The sequence below is a fragment of the Dipteris shenzhenensis genome, chromosome 27 (genome assembly GCF_047967505.1).
Source record: "Dipteris shenzhenensis isolate YYH24624 ecotype China chromosome 27, Dip_SZ_1.0, whole genome shotgun sequence".
Lineage (NCBI taxonomy): Eukaryota > Viridiplantae > Streptophyta > Polypodiopsida > Gleicheniales > Dipteridaceae > Dipteris > Dipteris shenzhenensis.
The window spans coordinates 16,414,221-16,437,247 of record NC_141622.1 but is presented as its reverse complement, the minus strand read 5'-3'; the positions used below and the strand labels follow the sequence as shown (position 1 = coordinate 16,437,247).

Here is a 23,027-nt window from a genome sequence, read left to right as displayed (position 1 = left end):
ACCTTGTTCAGCTCAACTAGACAGGGTCTCAGCACTGCTCTTGAGAATGACAAAGAAGTTTAGGCCACCATACAGAGATGTCAGCAGTATCGATATTCTCACAGCATCGCTTTTGAAGTCATTCTCACATTTTATACATCAACCCCTAGCTTGCAAAGAAAACGACATTGAGAGGGATAACGCGTCACACATGGACTAGCACTAAAACAGAAATTGATCATAGTAATGTTTCGTACTTTTCTTGGCTTCTCCTCATCCTCATCGCTATCATCCTCTTCCTCTTCTTCTGTAATTTCTGCTGCCATTGCATCATAAAATTCCTCCTGTGTGTTTGAGATTTCTGCGACCTCTAGATGACTTGCAATTGCCTTCGTTTGTTTTGGAATTGTTGAAGTTGACATGCCAGCATCTGGAACAGGATTTGATGCAAAAAATTCCCTCAAACCTGAAGCACCCAAATTACAATCAATATAGTTGCGGAGTAGATATCAATAAACTTCTGTAGCCAGCAAAGCACATATTTTATTCTTACCAGGCTTGAGCAGTCAAGCCAACACCTTTTTCAAACACACGCATGAAAAGGCAGTAAATTCAATATGATATAAAATATAAACCATGCAGACTTGGTGATGGTACTATTGCAATCAATCTGCCTGCTTCATGCCAAGGTGTAGGCAATTGATGAACCTCTTTTGGAAAGACAGGGAGGTCACGAAGTAATTATTTTTCAATACAATCAATACAAGAAAAGGGGATACTCGGAATCTTTACTACATACTATCGATGCAGTTGTTGGGATTTCGCTGTAGCAGCCATGTTCACAGAAACAAACAGAACTTTATTCAGTAGGCAAGCCTATCAAAGCTTGTGGTAAATCTGTAACATTCCCGAACTCTGGGCTCAGTTTTTCAATATACAAATTTGGGACACTCTAAGCTTATGCCTAGATGTATGTCATGACCAGTGCCAGCAACCTCCTACACGAAGCTGCAGACAGTGATTATATAAGGAGAGTAAAACAATCTTCTGTAAGAATAAGGTTATATTTCAAGGGTCAGGCATTTGTTATAAAAACAGCTGCACAGACAGGCTTATTGGAAAAAGTTACAATACCATAGACATGTGAATCTATGTAATCAACGGTACCTGTGTATCTACAGTTGACTTGAAATTTTCTCAAATTTTTCCCAAACCCTAAATTTCCAAACTTGAATTCTAAACTTTTCATGGCAAGAGTCACTGCACCCTTTGGTGCTTCGACCCATGACAAAAGTAAGACATGAAGCTTGTACCCAGAATTCCCTGCTCATGGAAGAGCCTAAATCATCTAGCTCCAGATAATGTGCCATAATATCTGGGGACAAAACCAAAAACAGAGAAAAAACGAGCAAAACCTCCCAGTTCGACCTCCCAGTTCGGCTCAAGCTCATCCTTGATAATCCAAACCAAACTGGAAAAGATCCAACATAATGAGGATAAAAGACCTCTGGGTGGAGTTTTTAAAAATGGCAACTGAAGTATATCAGTTTCTCTGGTATCTTTAACAGCAATCTCGGCGAGTTGCCTTCATGAGGATCAAATCATCAACCACTTTCCCAACTATGCACTGCCTAATAGAGGACAAAGAGTGGATGAACTATAATTAATACTAAAATCTAGAACAGAAATATCCCGCATAAGGGAGGACTCTCTTGCACAATACCAAACAGCAAACTCTGACAAGTGACATACAAGTCTTCTATGAGGGAGTCTTAGCCCTAAAGCAGGGACATCTTGCCCAGATACCAAATGCTTACAAGAAAGGGAGAGATGAAGCACGTGAAATGCATATGAATGTACTGCAAAAGATGGGACAACTGTCACACCAGATAAGCCTGACGTTACATGTATTTCAGTCATATCAGAACAAAAGTAATATCATCTCACAAGCCCGCTATCCATTATTCCACACACATGGTCATTTCTGGACATTTCCTCTTTGACAATTTCTGGAGAGTTTAAACAATCCTCATCAAGGCTGCTTTACATCCTCCCAAATATGACGAATGTAAATGCTAAAACAAACACTAATGCCTTGAGAAAAAATAACCATTAACTCCTTAAGAAAACCCAGCATGGATAAAATGAACACTAATTCCTCGTAAAGACCAACCAGGACTATCCTCCTCCTGAAGATGTAGCTGTTAGAACCGGGGATCTGCTCCTGAGATCTAAGCTTCCCAAATCTCCTTGCTAGCTTCCCTCCCTGTCTCTCTCTAAGTCTGCCTAACCCTCATCCCACCTCACCTCTCAGTCCTCTCCCTCATCCTCAACTTCCCCTTCCAGCCTCACCCTCAGCCTCTCCTCATCAGTTCAGCACTTCCCTCTACCCATCTATACCCTGCCTCGTATTAACTCACTCCTCTCCTACCTCACCCTTGGTCTCTTCACCCATCCATACAGGCAGTACAGCCATCTTACTGCTATACAGCACCCTGCAGCCCTTGACTCTACCCGCTGCTGTCCTTCCTGCCTGTCTGCCTGCCTCTTGTCGCCAGTTCGCACCCACATTTCCACCCTTCACTCACACTTTCATACACGCACGCACACATCCCTCCCCACATACGCGCACGCAGACACATACACACAAGAGCAGCACAGTTTTATGCTAATCAGAAGCGGACATCTCGAGTTTTCTCAAAAGGTCAGCGGGTTTACTTAAGAATCCCAAAAGATTCTTATGTAATGTGCACTAGCAAAGTTTATAAGGTATCTCATTGCTATTGTGAGTCTGTTCTTGACCCTTAAAAAGATGAATCACGCAACTTACAAGCTGCAATTACATGATAGAGTCCAGGTACATCTAGTCTTTATGTCAATAGATTGAAAGAGCCTCTGGGTGCATGAGATAACTAAGTCTCTGAGGAGGAACTCGTAAGACTAGAAGATCTGTCCACTTACGTACCCCACGAACCAGAATGCCTTCTGGATTATAGGGACCAGCAGCTTAGGAACATGATTGTTCCAAAGATGAAGGTTAGGTGGTTGATTCTCTTCAACGCCACTTACCAGAATTTATGTCACAGTCTTTCTTTGAATAAGGGAGGAGAATGTTATATCCATGTATGGAATGTAGCGTGGCTAGTGTTATGGAGGACAGGTTAACCTTTGGCCACATATCCCAACCTTGGGACGGTTAGGACATGTGATACCTTGGTACACTAAGGATAGTCTTAGGCATGAGACACCCTACATTGATATAAGTGAGAACCGTTACTCACTTGGGGACCATGAGGAGTGGGGCCTCCCTAGAGTACCCTGCTACATTGGGAGCCCATCCAAGCTTGTGTTTCTCTAATGAAATATGTGCGCAGATGGAGTTGTGCGGTATGGGACGCATAGTCGTACTTGGGATGGACTATAGTCGGAGGATGCTTGACCCCTTTCTCAAGGGTGATCCTGAATGATCCACGATTGAGTGATGACATACTAGCCACACCATATGTGGACGATTGATTATACTTGTAGGTTAGTACCGAGATAGAGGTCGTCTTAGAGCCCCAAGTTAGTGGTGACTAACTCGGGGGGGGGGGGGGGGGGGGGGGGGGGGGGGGGGAGGGGTCATTCTCATACCTCAGTAGTTCTCTCCTCATCTCAACAAGTTATGTCACCAGATGGAGGACCTGGTTTAGCCGGTGCTCATATAGTCAGATTTTCAAACAGTGCTAGTAGAATGGAAGCCGGCTGCTCCAGTTTATGTTGTGATCGTGATGACTCTAGCTCGCTTTACCTCATGCAGAGCAATGCATTTACTCCTTTGGTTGATTGCGACGACTGTTCTGAGTTCACACCTTTCACTATTTTTGATACTCCAACTCATTTGGAGACGGCATTGACTCCCATTAACACGAGACAACATGTTATCATCCTCTCTCCTGTGGACTTCTCACCCTCACTTATGTCAGGAAGGGTTCAAAGCAGGTAGATGCTTCCTTCAAGAGATCTAAAAAGAAGTTCCAACGCAGATGAGGATTATTAGGTGGAACATTCATGGTCTTGGTTTGTTGCCACCGAAGACAATTGATTTGTGATCTATTAGATCATGGGGTTTCACGGGATCCCATTGAAATTTTTTCTATCTAGGAGCACAAAATAGATCTTCAGGATTGTAGCAAGTTAGATAAGTTGCTTTTAAGTCATACTTTTTTGTCTTGGCACTAGGGAAGGGATCTATATTTCTTTTTCAGCCACCATTCCCTCCCTTTTGACTGGCGAATGTCTCATTATTCCATCTAAAAATAAGTGGGTTATTTTGTTGATAGAAAGATGTAAGATAGGCCTGCTCAACCTCCATGTTCTCAATAGTAAAGGCAAAAGAGTCATTTTCAAGGAGCCGACGCTGCTCATTCCTAGGTAATTGGAGGTGACTTTAACATTCCTAGGTAATTGGAGGTGACTAACATGGTGGAGTTGCCTACAAATAAAAGAGGACGATGAGAAGGTGACATTCACTCTCGACAAAGAGTCTCCTAGGATGCTTTCCTTTTTCAATTCACAAGTAGAGCTTGTTGGGTTGATGATGCTTTTCATGCTTTGCCTCAGCCGCTGATAGACACTTGTATCCCATCCATGCATGGATCGACAAATTTTATGTGGACGATGGGACTTTGGATAGAGGTGGTAATTTATGCAGTCCCTAGGGTATCTCTTCATTTCACTGTCCTATTATTATTACTATTTTTAAGCCTCACACTCATGCTTGGTCTGTCAGTATTGGGGTTCAAGATCTCTTTTAGACAAAGGAGGATATTTCATTGGCAGTTATGAATACCTTGGATTCCTACTCGGAAGATGGTTTGTGCTCTCCTCCAAGCTTTGGCAGTAGCTCTTTCTAATATTAGAAGCTTTTATCACCCATTGGCAAGAACAAAGAGACAGGATATCCTAGGCAAGAGATTGCTATCCTTGAGCAATTGCAAAGGCCAAAATAGAAAAGACCTTCAATTACCTGGATGATGGATCCACAATCGCCTTGCTATAGCAAGGGCTCACTAGCAAACTCTCGAGCTGAGCTTTCATATCATGAACAGATGTCATTCTAATTCCAATGGAAAGGAGAGTCAATAAGCACTTTTTCTCTACTCCTGGTACTAGACTAGGTAGAGAAATTGTTTCTCGTTTGATTAACTCTAATGAGGTCTTGCAATCAGATCCTCATACTGCATGCATATTGCTTCTGTTTTTTATGCTTTCCACCTCACTGCAGATCCAGATACTACTAACAGAGATTGTTTGAGGGTCTGATAGACGGTCCAAAGAGTGGTGAAATAGGATACGAGGATCCGTAATGATGCACCTTTCACCAACTTGGAATTCAGGACTTCTTCACGAGGGCAATTCAGATATTTTGAACCCCTCTTTTGTCATTACTTTCTTGGAGAATATTGGTGATCGTATCAATTCTGTTTTGCAAAGCATTTGGGACTCTCGTGTTGTTGGGTGCAGGGGGCAATGAAATGGAGATGAAATGCAAGGGAGCAAACAACAAGCTAAGGGGACTTAAGTGTACTTGCAAATGGAGAATGAGAAAGCACAAAAGATGGCAGAATGTAAGCCCAAAGTCAACTTAGGACTAAAGTGTCCCAAACGCACTAGGTGTCCCAATCAGACTAGTGTCCTAAGACTAAGTGTGCTTCACTTCTTTTTGCCTTGTAGCAAGGCGCATATAAATTGGCATAAATTCGATGGATTTCGGATACATGAAGAGGACTATCCTGCCTCCGGATTGGATTTTGGCTTCACTTGGTTCTAGAGAGGGATTTCAAATAGGTACCTAGGCTTTCAGGTTGACATAGGCATTTGTTCTTCTCAGCAGTGTGTTCCGTAGCAGAGTATCAGAAGGAAAATCCTCTTTTCGAGTTCAGCCATACCCTCCGGAGTGGTAGTTGTTGACTAGATTTTGGTGACCACTACTTTGTTTGTTTATTCATGTTGGTGCCACTCTAGGGGTTGCATTTCTCAGCTTGAGAGAACTATCAATTATTTTCTTTGGAGTAGACTGGATGGGTGCTTATCTACAAGAGCTAGAGTGGCTTGATTTTTGAACTAGGACAGAGTGCTGAACATTATTGACCCTGATTTTCAGTCCAGAGCTTTACTTTGCAAGCTTGTTGGTCAAAGGACTTCTGCCAGATCGTTGATTATCTTTTTGAAATTCAAAGTTCTGTATAGCTGCTACATTACCATATTTTCCAAAAAATAACAAGTTTCCCATTTTAACAAAAGAAGCAATAAAAAATAGACGCTAATCATTTTTATAGCATTCTCTATTTAACAAAGAGCATAAGAGCTACAGAACCTGAACCTGTCACACTTATTGCTGCTGCTCTGTAATGATAATTTGATACCTGCTATTTGGCATAGGATTACATATGGTATAGTTTTATCCAACTGTGAATAATACTTTTTTTTCCACGGTCCCCATCCAGTTGATCGTATCTCCATTGTTTGAGTAATAATTGACCTTGAGCTAGCAGTTTTGTTGCCTGCGAGTGGTTTAATTTCCCAAGTAGATGCTGCATAACATATTTAACAGTAGGCAAATCGCATATCAAGCCAACTAAAAATTCTCTGTTATTTATAAGAATTTCTTTTAGGTAGGTGTTGAATATAAAAACAGGAACGTACGGTTTAACAAAATCCGACGAAAGCCACGCTTTTTGGGAAGATCTTTGTGCGTGATTGATGACTGCAGTATTGCTGTGTATCAAAGAGACAAATCATATTAGAATTGTGATGCTGGCAAGTCACAGATAATTCTACGATTGTTTGCTAAAAACAGGGTTATTATCATTATAATCAATGTTCTCAAATACTACATATATATATATATATGTATATGTATATATATATATATATGTATATGTATATATATATATATATGTATATGTATATATATATATATATGTATATGTATATATATATATATATGTATATGTATATATATATATATATGTATATATATATGTATATATGTATATATGTATATGTATATGTATATATGTATATATGTATATATGTATATCTATGTATATGTATATATGTATATGTATATGTATATGTACACACATACACACACTTTCTTTTTTTAGTGAAAACTTTTGATTGATTATATCACAAGAGTAGCAACCTCAAAACGAGGCAGCCAAAAGTACATCAACTGAAAATCTCAGTGTATGCTAAATATACATCATGATCTATGTAGTGCGTCTGCAAGCAATCAAAGAAGGATTGCTGCAGAGAACGCTTAAAAAAGCCAAACAAAGAAAATATGGGATCACCAAAGACTTTACAGTTCCTGTCTGTCCATAAAGTCCAAAGTGCCCAATAGTGAACCCAAACAAAGAAAAGATGAAACTTTGGTCTGGGTGGATGAAAACAAGCCAGAAAGACTTTCCAAAAAGACTAGTCGGGAATCTCACTCGCAGGCGCTGGCAAAGAAGATCGATGAACTCACGAGAACATGGACAAAACCAGAATAAATGAGGCACAATCTCCTGAGGACTCAAGCATCTGTGTATACACACCTTTTTTTTTTTTGAACATTTTTTTTAAAAAAAAGTGTGTGTGTACACACTTTTTTTTTGTGAAATCTTTGATTGATTATATTACATGAGTAGCAACCTCAAAACAAGATGCTACAATTACATCAACTGAAAATTTCAGTATATGCCAAAAAGACCTCATAATCTATGCAGTGGGTCTGCAAGCAATCAAAGAAAGATTGCTGCAGAGAACGCCTGAAAAAGCCAAACAGAGCGAAAGTAGGATCACCAAAGACTTTACGATTCCTATATGTCCATAAAGTCCATAGTGCTCAGTAGCGAAGCCAAACGAAAAGAAGATGAAACTCCGGGATGGATGAAACCCAAATAGCCAGAACAACTTCCCAAACGGAACAGATGGGAATCTTGCTTGCAGGCGCTGTCAAAGCAAATCAAAAAACTCACGAGAGCACGGACAATGCCAAAACAAGTGAGGCACAGTCTCCGAAGAAGCAAAACATATATGGCAAAGTGCAAGAGCAATGTGTCGATGAGCCAATAGCTGTCCAAATGGAAACACTCCCAAAAGAACTCGCCAAAAGAAAACCTATTGCCGAACACACACACACACACACATATATATATGTGTATATCTATATATCTATGTATATATGTGTGTGTGTGTGTGTGTATATATATATGCAAACTGCTTTTTGAGCACAAAGACAGAAGTTAAAAATTGAAGTGGGGACTTAAAAAGGTTGGCATACATATCTTTATAAAAGTTCCAGTGAGCCAAAAGCCATCATATCCAAAGTGAAACCATAAGAGATCATAACAAAAAAGTGAAACTTTCAAACCTCGATGTGGATTAACTTACCAAGTCTGTCTTCCCTTCTTAACAATCCTTTAACAAAGTCTTTGAAAAACAAAACCCATCACTTCAGCATAACAATGATGTCGTGTAACGAAAGAATTTATAAATCAAGCCAATGAACCTAGGCCAGACACTTCATATCCACCTTTTACTCGGCATAGAAAGAGCATCTTTTAACTAAACAAAAAACCTTGCTGGAGAAGGAATTTAGTCAAGAGTGTTGGGAGGAAACAGAGGCAGAAACTGAGCAAGTGGCATGAGTGAAGAAAAGGGGAGATAAGGGGAAGGCAGAACCTAAGGACCCAGTGGTAGGGTCTACACCATGCAATAGGAGATTCGTTGATAGAAAAGGTCAGCATAACAGTGCAAGTGTGGATCTAAAGGAGTATAAACTGCAACTTCTGTGAAATTTTGTGACCTTTGCAAGGGAGAGCCATGATACTCTAGGCCTGCATCTAGTCCATCTTTTCTAAAAGGGATTGGTTGGGGAGGAATGGGTGAAAACTACTATGATGATAGTAAGAGTAGCAGGGAACAGGTCTATAGGAAGAACTTGAAGCAGGGGTGAGAAAGAAGATGAGTCAGACTGTGATAAGCTTGCTTCTAGTTGATGCTTTCATTGATTTCTATTGTGTCAACATGTTTGATTTGGAAGTTGTGCAGGTTTTGGAGGATCAAAACTTGTGGGAGGCCAAGAAAAATCACACAAACCATCATTGCACAACAGCATATAGGTGAAAGAATCATAAGGCTGTAAAACAAAAGCTGCAGGGACTAACAACCTTAACAAAAAGAAACCATGATGGAGGCTAATTGTAACATTCAATATGCGGGTACAAATGGAAAAGGAGTACGTCCCGTCTCCATGTCCAAGAGAAAGCCCCTCACCAGTTAGGAGACATCCTTCTCACACACCCATTCAATACAGATCAAAATTTGAGGATATAAATACCAAGAACACTAGAGTGGTGCTGACACAGTCCTAAGACCCATATACACATGGATTATGACCATGCCAATGACCCATATTTCAACATTCCCCGGTCATTGAATGGTCTCTATTGTTGGGTGAGCAAACTGTGCATGGATCGAGGGGGGCTGGTAAGCAAGCTAGCTACTTTGCGGTCTACATGCACAATTGCAAGGAGGAGAATAAGGCCGCCTACCAAATCCTACATATGGAGGTCGTTTCCACCTCTCTCTCCGAAATCAACGTGATGCTTTCATCTGTGGCAGCACCAACGCATCTTCTTGGCTTGTACTTGCTGGCTCGTCGTGTAGAAGGTTCATAGTGTGTTTGCGTTCAATCATCTACTCTGCAGCAGTCTCTTCTACTGTACAGTGTACTAGGATCCTCCTACAAGCCCAGTAGGGATGAAGAGGATCCCATGATGGTTGTTTGTTTCTAGTATTTCACTGCATGAAATAATAAGGGTTCTCGCATTGTTTTCTATCAGTTATGTGTTCTTCTATGCTTCAAAACGAAAGCTTCAAAACGAAATCATTACTTGTAGCAAAGTGTACAAGCTATCAATTGGTATCAGAGCGGCAATCCAAGAGACCTGTGAGAGAGATATAGGTCGTGAACATAGCAAGAAAATAGATGGAGACTAAAACCGAATCAACTGGGAAAATAATCATGTTCACTAGAGCAAATTTTGCTACATGGCAATTGAGCTTGAGACTTTACTTCATGGAAAAGAGTCTTTGGGGTGTTGTTGCAGGTACTGAGAAGAAACCTACTGGCAAGGTAGCTCAAGAGAATCAAGAGAACCTCAGCACATGGGAGACTAAGAATGAGCGTGCTCTCGGAATTCTAGGACGGAGCCTTAGGTGCCAAGTTTCATCACCATATCGATTTAACGAAGAATGTTCGAGATAATTGGGTGTCAATTGATACTATGTTTGGAGCACATCTGAAGAACTCCAAGGTTCTCCTCAAGCAAGAATTCTTCGGATTAAAGATGAAGGATGGTACCACATTGGGAGAACATCTCAATTGCATGAAGACAATCGTTCGACAACTTTCAGATCTCGGTGTTGAGGAAGATGAAGATGACTCCAAAGCTGTCCTTCTTTCCAGTCTTCCTCCTAAATATGATGATATTGCCAAGATTTTACGTGTGAACGCAAGCATAAGCCTTGAAGAAATGATTGCTACACTTCTTGATGATGAAAGGTGTCAGTCGCATGAATGGCTGGGGGATAGAGCACTTGCATGCAAAGTGAAGAAGTTGAATTGTGGCTACTGTGGAAAGCCTGGTCACAAGGAACAATTCTGTTTCAAGAAGCGGGAAGACACAGAAAAGAGAAACAAAGAAGCTGGAAAAAGCAAGGTCGAATCAGCTCATGCCATTACTGAGGAGTTTGCAGGGATGTGTGTCGTTAATGACAACACCGACTATGACAACTATGCTTTCTAGATAATTCACATGCTAGAATAAAATTAATGCAATGACTTGTAGTTTCTCAGTAGTTTCTACTGTTTTCTATCTCTCGGAATCTCTTTGGCGCTGAGTCCAAATTATTTGGACAACAGTGAGCGGCAGGTTATTTTGAAATTCTCACTTTGTTTTGTGAGGAATTATTTGTTAATCTGTCGATTTCTTCCTCTATCATCTTGGAGTAGCACTCTTGGTTTTGTGCGCATCTCATTTGTTGATAGTAGAAGTTTGTCTAACAAAGTCATCCTGCCAATCACCCATTCTCAGTCTGAGGGGGGTGTTGGGTGAGCAAACTGTGCATGGATCAAGGGGGGCTGGTAAGCAAGTTGGCTACTTGGCGGTCTGCATGCACGATTGCATGGAGGAGAATAAGGCCGCCTACCAAATCCTAACATATGGAGATCGTTTCCACACCTCTCTCCGAAATCAACGTGATGCTTTCATCTGTGGCAGCACCAACACATCTTCTTGGCTTGTACTTGATGGCTCATCATGCAGAAGGTTCATAGTGTGTCTGTGTTCAATCATCTACTATGCAGCAGTCTCTTCTACTGTACTAGGATCCTCCTACAAGCCTAGTAGGGATGAAGAGAATCCCATGATGGTTGTTCATTTCTAGTATTTCACTGCATGAAATAATAAGGGTTCTCGTGTTGTTTTCTATCAGTTTATGTGTTCTTCTATGCTTCAAAACGAGATCATTACTGCTATCTTCTATATCGCACAGATATAGACAGTTCTTAGACTAATTAAATTTATCATGAGGCCAGGCCTTTGTGAATAAATTTGCTGCTTGGTCCTCCGAGAAACAGTGAATTGGCAGGACAACTTTTCTACCAGATATCAAATAAGGTTATAGCACATGTCTCTGTGCTTTTTCATGTTCTTGCATTCTCAACAGGGAACGTAAATTAGCACTGATATGCCAAGCAAGCTTTGTGGCCTGAAGCTGAGAAAGGGCAATAGGCAGGTTTTCCTCACAAAGAAAAGAAGGCATTCTTGTATCAATGATGCCGGTAACCTGTGCCGACTACTCATCCTATTGAACAACCTTGGGTCAGCCGAGCTGCTACATCCACTAATGACTAGAATGCACAAGAGTCTATCGCAGTCATGGACAATCTCAAAAACGACAACGCTAATCATTTCTGGAAACCCAAAGTATCCGACAGTCTTACTCTACAATCAAGTAGATGGCTATAGGTGGGGTGCACTAAAGTTATTATCTACTTGTACTACTAGTATGACCTCTATATTCCATCTTGTTCTGGAGATGAGTAATTTTCAGCAATGTCTACCCTAGAGATAACTGCACCCTTAATAAAATTAGCAAGGCACTTGAACAACTTGTTTTGCCATCTAGCTACAAAATTGGACATACTAAGAGTGAGGCTTGAAAGTGCAGTTGGAAGGCAGGGAGACGGGCGATCTTCCGATCCCCGGATCCTCCTATGTAGTTGAGACAGCTCTGTCTCTCACTTCTTCAATATAATGAAATCTTTCATGCAATGTTGTTGACTATATGTTTCATTGAAGTCTAAACACTTTGTGAATTTCATCACGTATGTGATGTGATGGTTCTCCAATGTTCATAGAAGTTATTCTTATTTTATTGGATTAAAAGATCATCAGCCAATTCAGATAAACAAATTATGAGAATTGAAGTTAAATTTATGTAAGTATGTATACATACATAATACAAATACACACACAAAGTACATGGGAGACAGAGGTCTCGCATCAACCCTGAAAGTGAGCATTGAGCTAATGGTGAGCCACTTGAAAGGGGACACACATACACATACATGTATATGTTTGTATATATCAGTATGTTTGTGTGTGTGTGTGTGGGGCGGGTGGGGTGGGGTGGGCGGAGTGTGTGTGTGTGTGAGAGAGCTACAGCTATGGCAACGATACCAGCCCCTAGCCAGCCCTGTTGGTGATCCCGACCTGTCCCTACTGTTGCCTACGGTCCGTTCATCCTCCTGCGCTTGCTCGCTGTTATCAGCCACCTTTCTAGAGCTCCATCTGGTCTCTTTTCCACTTCGTTTCAGCCTCCTGCAGCTTCCCGTTTGTGTGCGTGTGTTCCCTGCAGCTCTCCGTTTCTGTGTCTGTGAGCAAGACGATCTGCTCCACGTTTCCTTTGGATTGTGTGCAGCCTGATCGCAGCCCTTACGTCTGCTCGTTGAAATTTGGTCACTGTTTCGCCATCCTGTGTGCCCTCTCAAGCCACCTTAAGCGCCTCGTTACTGGTTTCCTCTCAGATCTTGTCCACCTTTCCAGTGCGTTTGGATTAGCTAGTTGTGTGTAAGGCAGTATCCCTGCAAGCTTTCTGTCGCAACAGGTTCCCATGTCCTCTTGTGTGTAAGGCAGTATTCCAGCAAGCTTTCTGTCGCAACAGGTCTCGTGCCCTTCTCTCCAAATCCCGTGCCCCACTGATATAGCATCGCCGCCTTTTTTCTGATTTGAATCTTCCTACTAAATCGACTAGCTTCAATGGCAGAAACAAATAAGTATTATGTCAAGAGAGCGCTCTCTCCAGAACCTAAAACACAATCAAGGGAGACTCTACCCCCCATAGCTCCTTCATCTAAAGATGCTTCCTATGTGTTTGACATGTTGAATGAGGAATTTCAACAAAGTAGAAGAGAATGGAGGCTACCTGCTCCAGAACTCACTTACAAAATGAAGTTGCCTTCTCTTGTGCATCCTCTGAAGAAGCTCTCTCAAACTGCAGTCATCATCTTTTTCCCAGGCAAAATACCCTCGGCTAATGATGTGGGACAATGGGTGAATTCCCTCCTAGGTGGATGCTATGTGGAAGGAGTCTATTTTGCCTCCCGAGAATTTTATGAAGTTCATCTCTTGGATGCCTTGACAAAACAAAAGATGCTGGAAATGTCCCCTTTATTTTTTGGTAATCAAATCGTGCACATCATGCCTTGGTCTCCTAATAAGGACTATCAGAATCTCATCAAGCATCATTGCCCTATATGGGTTCAAGTGGTTGATTTTCCAGATTACATGAGAACAGAGCTTCCTGGCTTAGCGATGACATTGGGACGAGTGATCTGTCCCCCTCGTCCCACAGGTAATAAAAATCATTTTTGCAACTTATGGGATACTGATAGACCAACCCCTCCTTCTATTGCAGTTGAGATTGAGGGTGTTAATTTGGGAAAGAAATATTTCACTTTGAAATGGGGCATTTTTGCTGGAGCTTGTTTCTCTTGTCACAAGTTTGGGCACCTAGCTTCTGCGTGTCCCTCTATCCTTCATCCGCCTCCTCCAGCTGCCATTCCTCCGCCATCTAATAAAGGAGGTCAGAAGACATATGTGGAAAAGACTGAAACCAAAGGAGCAAAGCCTTCAGTTCATACAAGGAGCCAAGCCAATTCAGCTCAAAACAAGAATAAAGGAAAAGCAAGCTAGTGGAAAATAATTCATCTTCTCACGAGGGTTGGCAGACTGCAAAGAAGACAATGCCTCTCAAACAAAGACCTCTCCAATCTCGTAATTGGGATGCTTCTGGTACTCCTCTTGGTCAACCATCTACCTCTTCGGACAGCCCCATCTCAAAGGCATGGGTTAATGCAGTCAAGAAGGGTATTCCGCTTTGTGAAGAAGATGATCTAGTCAGGGAATTGGATTCTGAGGGTCATCAAGACCCTGAGGCAATGGCAAAGCCCTGATGCCTCCCTTTCTTTTTGATAAACGCAAGCTTTCCAAATGGCAGACAAGGGCTAGAGTTAAGCCTATGCTAGATAAGGGCTGCTCCTCAAAATCTTTCTTTCGGAATTTACATGCATATAGACAAAGTCAATCTATCATGAGAGTCAGAAAACCCGATGGTCTTTGGACCCAGACTTTATCTCAGCTAGAAAAACAATGTCTGGATCATTTTCAGCTTCTTTTTTCTCAGCCATCTTCTTCTACTCCTCAGGTTGAATTGGCTCGGAGCAGATTTATTGAGCTTATTTCTCCTATTGTTTCTTTGCAAAAAGCTTCAATGCTGGAAATGTCTTTTTCAGATATTGAATTGGATGAAACATTTGGGTAAACATAAATCCCCTGGCTGGGATGGTTTGACGGTTGAATTTTTTGTAGCCTTCTGGGCTGAATTGAAGGGTCCAATCTTGAAGCTCATTAATGTAGCCTGGCAGCATCGACATCTTCCTTAAGCTTGGAAGCATGGTCTGGTTAAGCTTGTACCCAAAAAACCCCTATGTGAACAGTGAGACTATGGATAACTGGAGGCCCATCACTTTGATGCCTGTTATATATAAACTTATTGCTAAAATGTTGGTTCATCGGATAAAGGATATCCTTCATGATGGACTTCATCCCAAGCAATATGGTTTTGTTCCAAGAAGAAATATACATGATAATATCTCCAATACCCTCATCGCAATGGAATATGCAAAATACTCAGCTCAAGATGTTTTGGTCATGCAGGTGGATGTGGCAAAGGCATTTGATACCATACAGTGGGATTATGTCTCTCAAATCATGTCTAAACTTGGTTTTGGGCCAAAGCTTGTTAATGTCATATATTGGCTTTACTCAGATTCCACTGCTCAATGCTTTATAGGGAATCATTTGTCTGAGTCTTGGACTCTGGAACGATCAATTCGACAGGGATGCCCTCTCAGTGCTTTGCTCTATGCTATTGCTTCACATCCTTTGCTTCTTTATATGGATCATCTGGTTGATACTCGACAGTTAGTGGGGCTTCAAATTCCTAGCTGATAGCCTTTCATTGCACAGGCTTATGCAGATGATTCGTTCTTCATGCCAAAGAATAGTCCTCTAAAGCTTCGCTTATTAATGGATACCCTTTCTGATTTTGGGTTGGCAGTTGGTCTAGAAATTAATTTTCAGAAATCAAAACTCTTGCCTCTCAAACATTGCAACTGGCATGCTATCCTTTGGCCCGGCCAGATTATTCATCCGGAAAACATAGTAAGACATTTGGGTTATCCAATTGGCTGGAAAATCAGAAATAAGCAACAAATGTCTTGGGTATTTAACAAAATTCAGGACAAATTAGAATATTGGAAGATCTCCACTTGGCCTTTGCATGTTCGGCTTTGAATTGTCCAGTCCATTGTTTTAGCTTATGTCCAGTTTTACCTTCCTTTATTACATTGGTCATCTCGAGATCTCTCTTCTTTTAGGTCTCAAGCCATAGAGATTTTTTGGAAAACTAAGCTTCATAGAAAAGCTTTAAGGTTGCTCAAAATGGACCTGCTTTGCTCACCAAGAATGCATGGTGGTTTGAAAATTATAAACATCAAATTTGATGTGTTGGCAAGAAAGATCACTCTGCTCAAGACTTTTTTTCAGCAAGAGCAGCCTTGGTCTATCATGTTGGCATTTTTGTGTGGCCAAATGCGCACAAATGCTTATGGGCATTGACTAGTTGATCCATCGGAAGTAGTACTTGGAAGGTTTCAAGGTAAAATCCCTGCTTGTCCATTTTCTACTGCCTTGATTCAGAATTGGAAGAAAGTGCTCTCTCGCATCAAATGGTCTCCCCATCCTGCTTCTATAGCTTCCTCGCTTCGAATGGAAAGCCTTCATTGGAGTGATGGTTTTTACTCTCCTCTTGCTGTACAACAACACAACAACCAATAAGAGCTTACAATCTCATGAAGTTGGGCATCCGGCTCATTGATGATGTGGTAGATACTCAGGGGCATATTCTGCAATACAAACTCTCGTAAAAGACAGCAGAGACACTCTCATTTGCTCTCCCTCTCTCCCTCTCTTAACAGAGACACTAGGGCCCAGGACAACATGTCGGGCTGGACCCCCCCGAAGGTATTTTATTCCTTGAAGAGAATCTGTTACAAGAGTTCAGCGTAGAGCTGTCTGATACATTTCCAAAAATCCAAAACGTGAATCATTCATTACAAGAGCTTCAAGGCTCAAGCTCATTTCAAATTGGCAACATGCCACTTGTCTAAAATCTAGACTAAGTCCTATTACATGCCACTAAGGGCCACTCTGGAGTCTTCAAAGCACTTGGTCACACGAACCACCTCCTAGATGCTTGTTAGGCTCCCGTAGCGCTTAGGAAAAATAACTCTTCCTAGTACCTGCAACAATTAATTAAAGCGCACCACCATGGCACCTATTAATTGTTAGCGCTTTGCATGCAAATAACACACTGTGGACTAATTCTAGTCACGGTGGGCGTCCCCACTGAACACATGTGCACACCTAACAAATATAAAAATATATATTTATTCTCTGGTTGACCGGAGTCAACACTCTTGATTATAATTAAGGAGCTTTGACCAAGGGTCGAGGCGCCTTAATTATAGCCAAGTCTCTCCAACCGAAGTTGGCACAACTCTCCAACCGAAGTTGGCACATCTTGGTTAACCGGTGTTAACCCTCTTGGCGCATGCCAAGTCTTGTTGACTGAAGTCAACATTCTCTTACCGTAGTCAGCTCTGTGGTTCTCTGGTTAACCGTAGTTAACCCTCTTGGTAATAAACCAAGTCTCCTCGACTGAAGTCAGGTTTACTTGACTAGAGTCAAGTATCTTTGACCGTAGTCAATCCTTTGACCATTAAAAGAATTCTTTGACCATAATTAACATATATAAAACTCTTTAATTATGATCAAATAAATGGTCAACTGTACTTTGACTTAGGATATTTACATTGTGGTGACATATTCTCTCTTTTCCAGCAGCATGCCAACACTACAATCTTGGGATGCATCATAGACCCATATAGAAAGCTATTGCAGATCGTTTCTCGAGCACTGCCCTGATGTAAAATGGATGTTTCATAATATAATTTTCTTAGTTTCACCCAAAAAAAAAAAAGTGTGTGTGTGTGGGGGGGGGGGAAAGGGTGTAGAGGGAAAAAAAAGTGTATGTGGTAGAGAGCTAGAGATGGCAAATTTCTCCCTGCTAGTCATCTAGCGTTTCGTACCGGCCTTTATCCTGAAGATGAATTCTTCCAAAGTATTGAAAGAACTTGGGATCCATACTCCTTGATGGCCATCTAGGGTTTCGTACAGGCCTTTATCCCGAAGATGAATACTTCAAAAGTATTTGGGATAAAGTACGAGCTAGGAATGCCCCTCTTGGTAGTGTGTTACGAGAGTATTGCATTCGGAATGGTGTAAGGTCTGTGTACGCGGGGTCAAAGATACGAGGCGTCGTATCTTGTTTGAATGTCCCAATACCAATCATCCAAGGGTACAAAGAACTCTTGATCTAGTCAAAAGAGCTTTCTTTTAGCCTAGGCTTAAAGTTGATTGCGAACTATATGTTCGAAATTGTCAACGATGCCAAGTCAACAAAGCTGAGCGCTTGAGACGAGGTGGATTGTTGCATCCTTAAGAACAAATGGCAAAGTATTTCCATGGATTATGGTAGGCTTAACACGATCCACTCGTGGGCATAACGCGACTTAGGTAATCATTGACTGACACACTAAAATTGTTGGATTCGTACCTACAAGAGAAACTATTATAACCACTCAGCTTGCTCATTTGTTTGTTGAGAAGCTGTTTGGACAATATGGCTTACCAGCTGAAATAGTTTGTGATAGAGATGCAAGTTTACTTGACGGGCTCTATTCAAGAAATTAGATACCAACTCAAAATAAGCTCGGCTAATCATCCAGAATCAGATGGACAGACAAAGCGGGTTAATCAAACTCTGGAAGACATGCAAAGAGCTTATGTCTCCCTAAGATAGACTTATTGAAAAGATTAGTCTAATTGAAAAGATTACCTTCCTTTGCTGTATTTGCTTACAATAGTCCTAAGCACTAAACAACCCAGAATAGTCGATTCATGCTGATGTATGGATACCAACCTAGATCCCCATGGGTTGTTGGTTTACAAAATGTTAAGGCGAGCTCTATTGCTAATTGGTTACAACAGCCTAGATCCCCATGGGTTGTTGGTTTACAAAATGTTAAGGCGAGCTCTATTGCTAATTGGTTACAACGGCAATGAGATATGTTCCGCTTGGCCACGGAAAGCATAACAAGTGCTCAAGATAGAGTGCAGTTTTATGCTAATCCAAAAGCAGTCACATTCAGTTTTCTCATAATGACAACGGCTTTACTTGAGAATCCCAAAGGATTCTCAGGTAATGCGTACTGGCCCTATGTACAAGGTATCTTATCGCTATTGTGCTCGTTTTTAATCCTTCAAAATAACAATGATGCAGCTTACAAGCTGCAATTACCTGAAGGAGTTTGGGTACACCGACTCTTCCATGTCAGTAGACTGAAAGAGGCTCTGGATATTGTATATAACTTGGTTTTTGCAGATAAACTTATAAGACTCGAGGATTTGTCTACTCATGTATCCCATAATCCAAAATGGCTTCTGGATTATAGGGAACGACATCTTAGGAACAGGATTGCTCCAAAGCCCAGAGCTGAACGTTAGGTGGAAAGATCGTGGATAGCACTTAGGAAAGTGTTGATTCTCTTTGATGCAATTCCCAGAATTTATGTCTCAATCCTTCTCTATTTAAGGGGGGGATAATGCTATGTCCACGCAATTACATAACTAGGCTAGTTCTATGGAGGTCAGGTTAACCTATGGTCATGTGTCCTAACCATGGAATAGTTAGTACACGTGGTACCTTTGGTACAAAGGGGAATCTTAGGATTTGAGACGCCTAAGACACCCTACATCTATATAAGTGAGAGCCATTGCTCACTTGGGTCATTCTCGGGAGCGGAGCCTCTTGAGTACCCAGCTAGGTTGAGAGCCCATCCAAGCCTGTCTCCCTTGTTAGAATTATTAATATATTCTAGGCAGTGGCCAATGTAAAGTAATAAGTGAGTTAGGGGCACTTTTCCCTCTTACAGGTTTTTCCTCTAACCACGGTCTAATCTCTAACTACGGTTAGTGATTAGATAGGGTTTTGCCACTTAGACAAAACCCTAATCTCTTTCTTGTAATCACACTTCATTCACTTCAGTTTAGTTGACATTTGGGAGTGAACTACATTCAGCTCACTCTCCATCTTGCTCACTCTTGCTCTCTCGCATTTTCTCACATTTGGTATCAGAGCTTCTTCATATGATGTGTTTGAGGGGATGCTTCCTACAGCATTTGGTTCCCCCGCTGAAACTCAGAATTTACAGGATCCTCCTCCATATCCACATGCCCCGATTCAGCCATCGACTAATTTTGTACCACCTCAGGGTGTGGATGAAGTTGTCAGGCAAGAGATTCAAGAGATACACGCAGCCAAAACAGTTCCCAATTGGTTGCTTCAGACTCTCAGCGAGAGTAGACTTGAGGCCCCATTGCCTGGCAAGACTCGTAGTGCAGTAAGGCACGCAAGGGGGGGCTCTTTCAGTTGGGACAACTTATGCAGGACTCTTCTTGATGAAGAGGAGCCTGACTCTTTTGAAGAAGCAAAGGATAATGTGCATTGGATGCATGCCATGCAAAATGAATTGCAGTCCATAGAGAAAAATCAGACTTGGGATGTTGTGGATTTGCCACCAGGTAAGCATGCCATTGGTACCAAGTGGGTTTTCAAGGTAAAAAGGAAACCAAATGGGTCTATTGACAGGTACAAGGCACGGCTGGTTGCCAAAGGCTATGCACAGAAGAAGAGCATAGACTATGAGGAGACTTTTGCTCCTACATCCCGGATGACCACCATACGGTCAGTTATTGCAATGGCTGCAAATTTTGTGTGGAATGTCCATCAATTGGACATAAAAACAGCTTTCCTTAATTGGGACTTGCGGGAAGAGGTTTATGTCAAGCAACCTCCTGGCTTTGAACTTTCTGGCAATGCACTTCAGGTATGCAAGCTTAACAAAGCTTTATATGGGCTGAAACAAGCCCCACATGCATGGTATGCCAAGATAGATGCATTCCTGGCAAGTAAGGCATTACACAATAGTCCTATGGAAAGCACCCTCTACATCAAGAAGGATGGGGGGGATATTTTGGTCATCGTTCTTTATGTAGATGACATGCTGTTCACGAGGTCAAATGAGGATATAATTGCAAATTGCAAAGCTGAGCTGAAAGCTGAATTTGACATGACAGATTTGGGCATGTTAAATTTTTATTTGGGGATCCAGTTTATACAAGAAAAGCTTGCCTGTTGTACTCTAAGTCTTCGGGACTCCCACCAAGAGTCACACCTGGGTCACATCATGGTCACCTCAGCAACATGCCAAGTTATTAGACCTTAGTCATACCTAGTCGCATCGTGTTCACATGTGTTCACATCTTGGTCACTCTGGAACACAGTATATGACTTGACATGGACATGACATGACTTGACTTGACATAACTTGGACATGACTGGACATGGACATGACTTGACTTGGACATGACTTGATATGACATGGACATAACTTGACAGTACATGACTTGTAGAGAACCTGGACATGACTTGGATATGACGGGAGCAATACATGACTGAAGAGTACCAAACCTCAACCTCGACCCACCATGGTCAAAGTTGATCAGAGGGAAGTAGGGGGAAGAGGGAAGTACTGGCGCAATGGTGCACGGGGTACACTTGGTGGTGCACATGGAAAGTAGTCCAACTGGTGCAATGGTGCACGGGGTACACCTGTTGGTGCACATGGGAAGCAATCCAGCAGAGTGCACAGGCACACAGGCGGTACTCGTTGATGCACATGGGAAGCAGCCCAACAGTCAAGAGGTATAGGTGGTGCACCAACCCTCGCAACCAACTAGTGTCAGGAGCGCATGGAATAGACAAGAGAATACATGGAGCACGGGATTCACTGACCCAGAACAGGCTGGAGTGTTGCGGAAGCCATCAAGGGCAGAGCGGCCCACAAACAGTGGAATGGCTAAGGATGCAAGAAGACATCCAATAGGAAGGAGGAAAGGAGATTCGCAACGGGGGGAGCAGAGGAGGAGAAGGTGAAGAGGGGGAAACAGGGAAGAGGGGGGGACATTCTGGCAGGGGCGGGAGGCGTGAGTGAAGGAGTGAGAGGCTAGAGTCAACAGCTCGCCTCGTGTGTATCTTCTCCTGGTGTATCAGTCATCTTGCTTTCTAATGAACTATGCTACTCCCCATCTCTGCTCGCTACTCTAAGATCTCTTTCCATTGTGTTCTCCTCCCCTCCTCTCCCTTCACCTGGTACAACGGACCCGGTGTCATGTGGTTGAAGTTCTTTTCCGTTCATGTCAAGGGTTGGCTTTTATGATGTTCCGCTTTGGTCTTCTTCTTGCTCACATCACTTCAACACTTGTACTTGCACATAGTTGACACCATCGACTAGCACTCGCCTACGTACCATCAGTGACACCTATGGCATGCCTTACTTGCTTCTCGTACCAGAGGCCCTAGGCCTCCGGTAATACTTCTGGAAGTGTTAGGACCCCCCCCCCCCCGACAGTTTATGGCGATCACAGTGGGACACTGCTAGTGATGAGTAGCACAAGTGAAGTGGTGATCTAGGGTCCTAGAGAGAGGTCTTATGCCGAGTAGTTCTGAAACATTTGAAGGAGCTAGCGAGAGAACTAGGAGGTACTTGAGGAGAGTGGAGAAAAGACTTCCGGCAGACCAAACGCGGTACAAGAAGCATTACGTGCGACGTAAGTTTGCGAAGTCCTCAACTCGAGCACAAAGTGAGCCCATTGGAGCAGTAGCCAGAGCAAGTAACTTCATCGACACTCTCATTGACTTGGATCAACAGGAACCCTGGTGGTCAGATCCGGACTCCGGAGAAGAAGAAGTGCAAAGCGGAGAACAGGTGAAAGAAGAGGTTACGAAGGACGAGGGCTCCTCAGGGACACATCGAGGTCAAGGCAGCCCCTCTCCTCCTCTTGTAATGATGTCTTCATCAACCACCTCTTCTGCCGGAGTGGTGACTCCATCTACTCCATCTGCTCCTGCCTCGTCTAAACAAGCTCATAGCTCCGGGCTCCTAGCTAATCCTTCTTCCACATCTATCCCACTGGGGGGTACTTTTACTCCGGCCATACCTTTACCTGCCATGATGGTTTCATCTCCCTTTCCATCCACACCGGTACTACCTTTTCCACCACCCCCTCCCTTCCCTACTGCCTACTCATCCATGACTTCAACTCCGTCCCTCTCTTTCCCAAATGCTCTCCCATCCTCTTTAACCCCCACATCTTCTATGTTCGCACCCTTTCCCTCTGCAACACCGAGACCCTCCGCGT

General features: G+C 42.4%; 1 protein-coding gene across 3 annotated transcripts in view; it reads right to left on the bottom strand.

Moving 5' to 3' along the window:
* Positions 1-23,027, bottom strand: part of LOC147883940 (protein ENHANCED DISEASE RESISTANCE 2-like) — a 158,993-nt gene that overhangs the window by 61,432 nt on the left and 74,534 nt on the right. For all 3 annotated transcript variants that reach the window (XM_087398449.1, XM_087398450.1, XM_087398451.1), the window contains exons 13-15: positions 6,667-6,738; positions 6,387-6,554; positions 237-445 (exon numbers count right to left, since the gene is read on the bottom strand). In XM_087398449.1, coding sequence (XP_087254575.1) covers positions 237-445; positions 6,387-6,554; positions 6,667-6,738 — 449 coding nt within the window. The remainder of the gene's footprint in view (positions 1-236; positions 446-6,386; positions 6,555-6,666; positions 6,739-23,027) is intronic.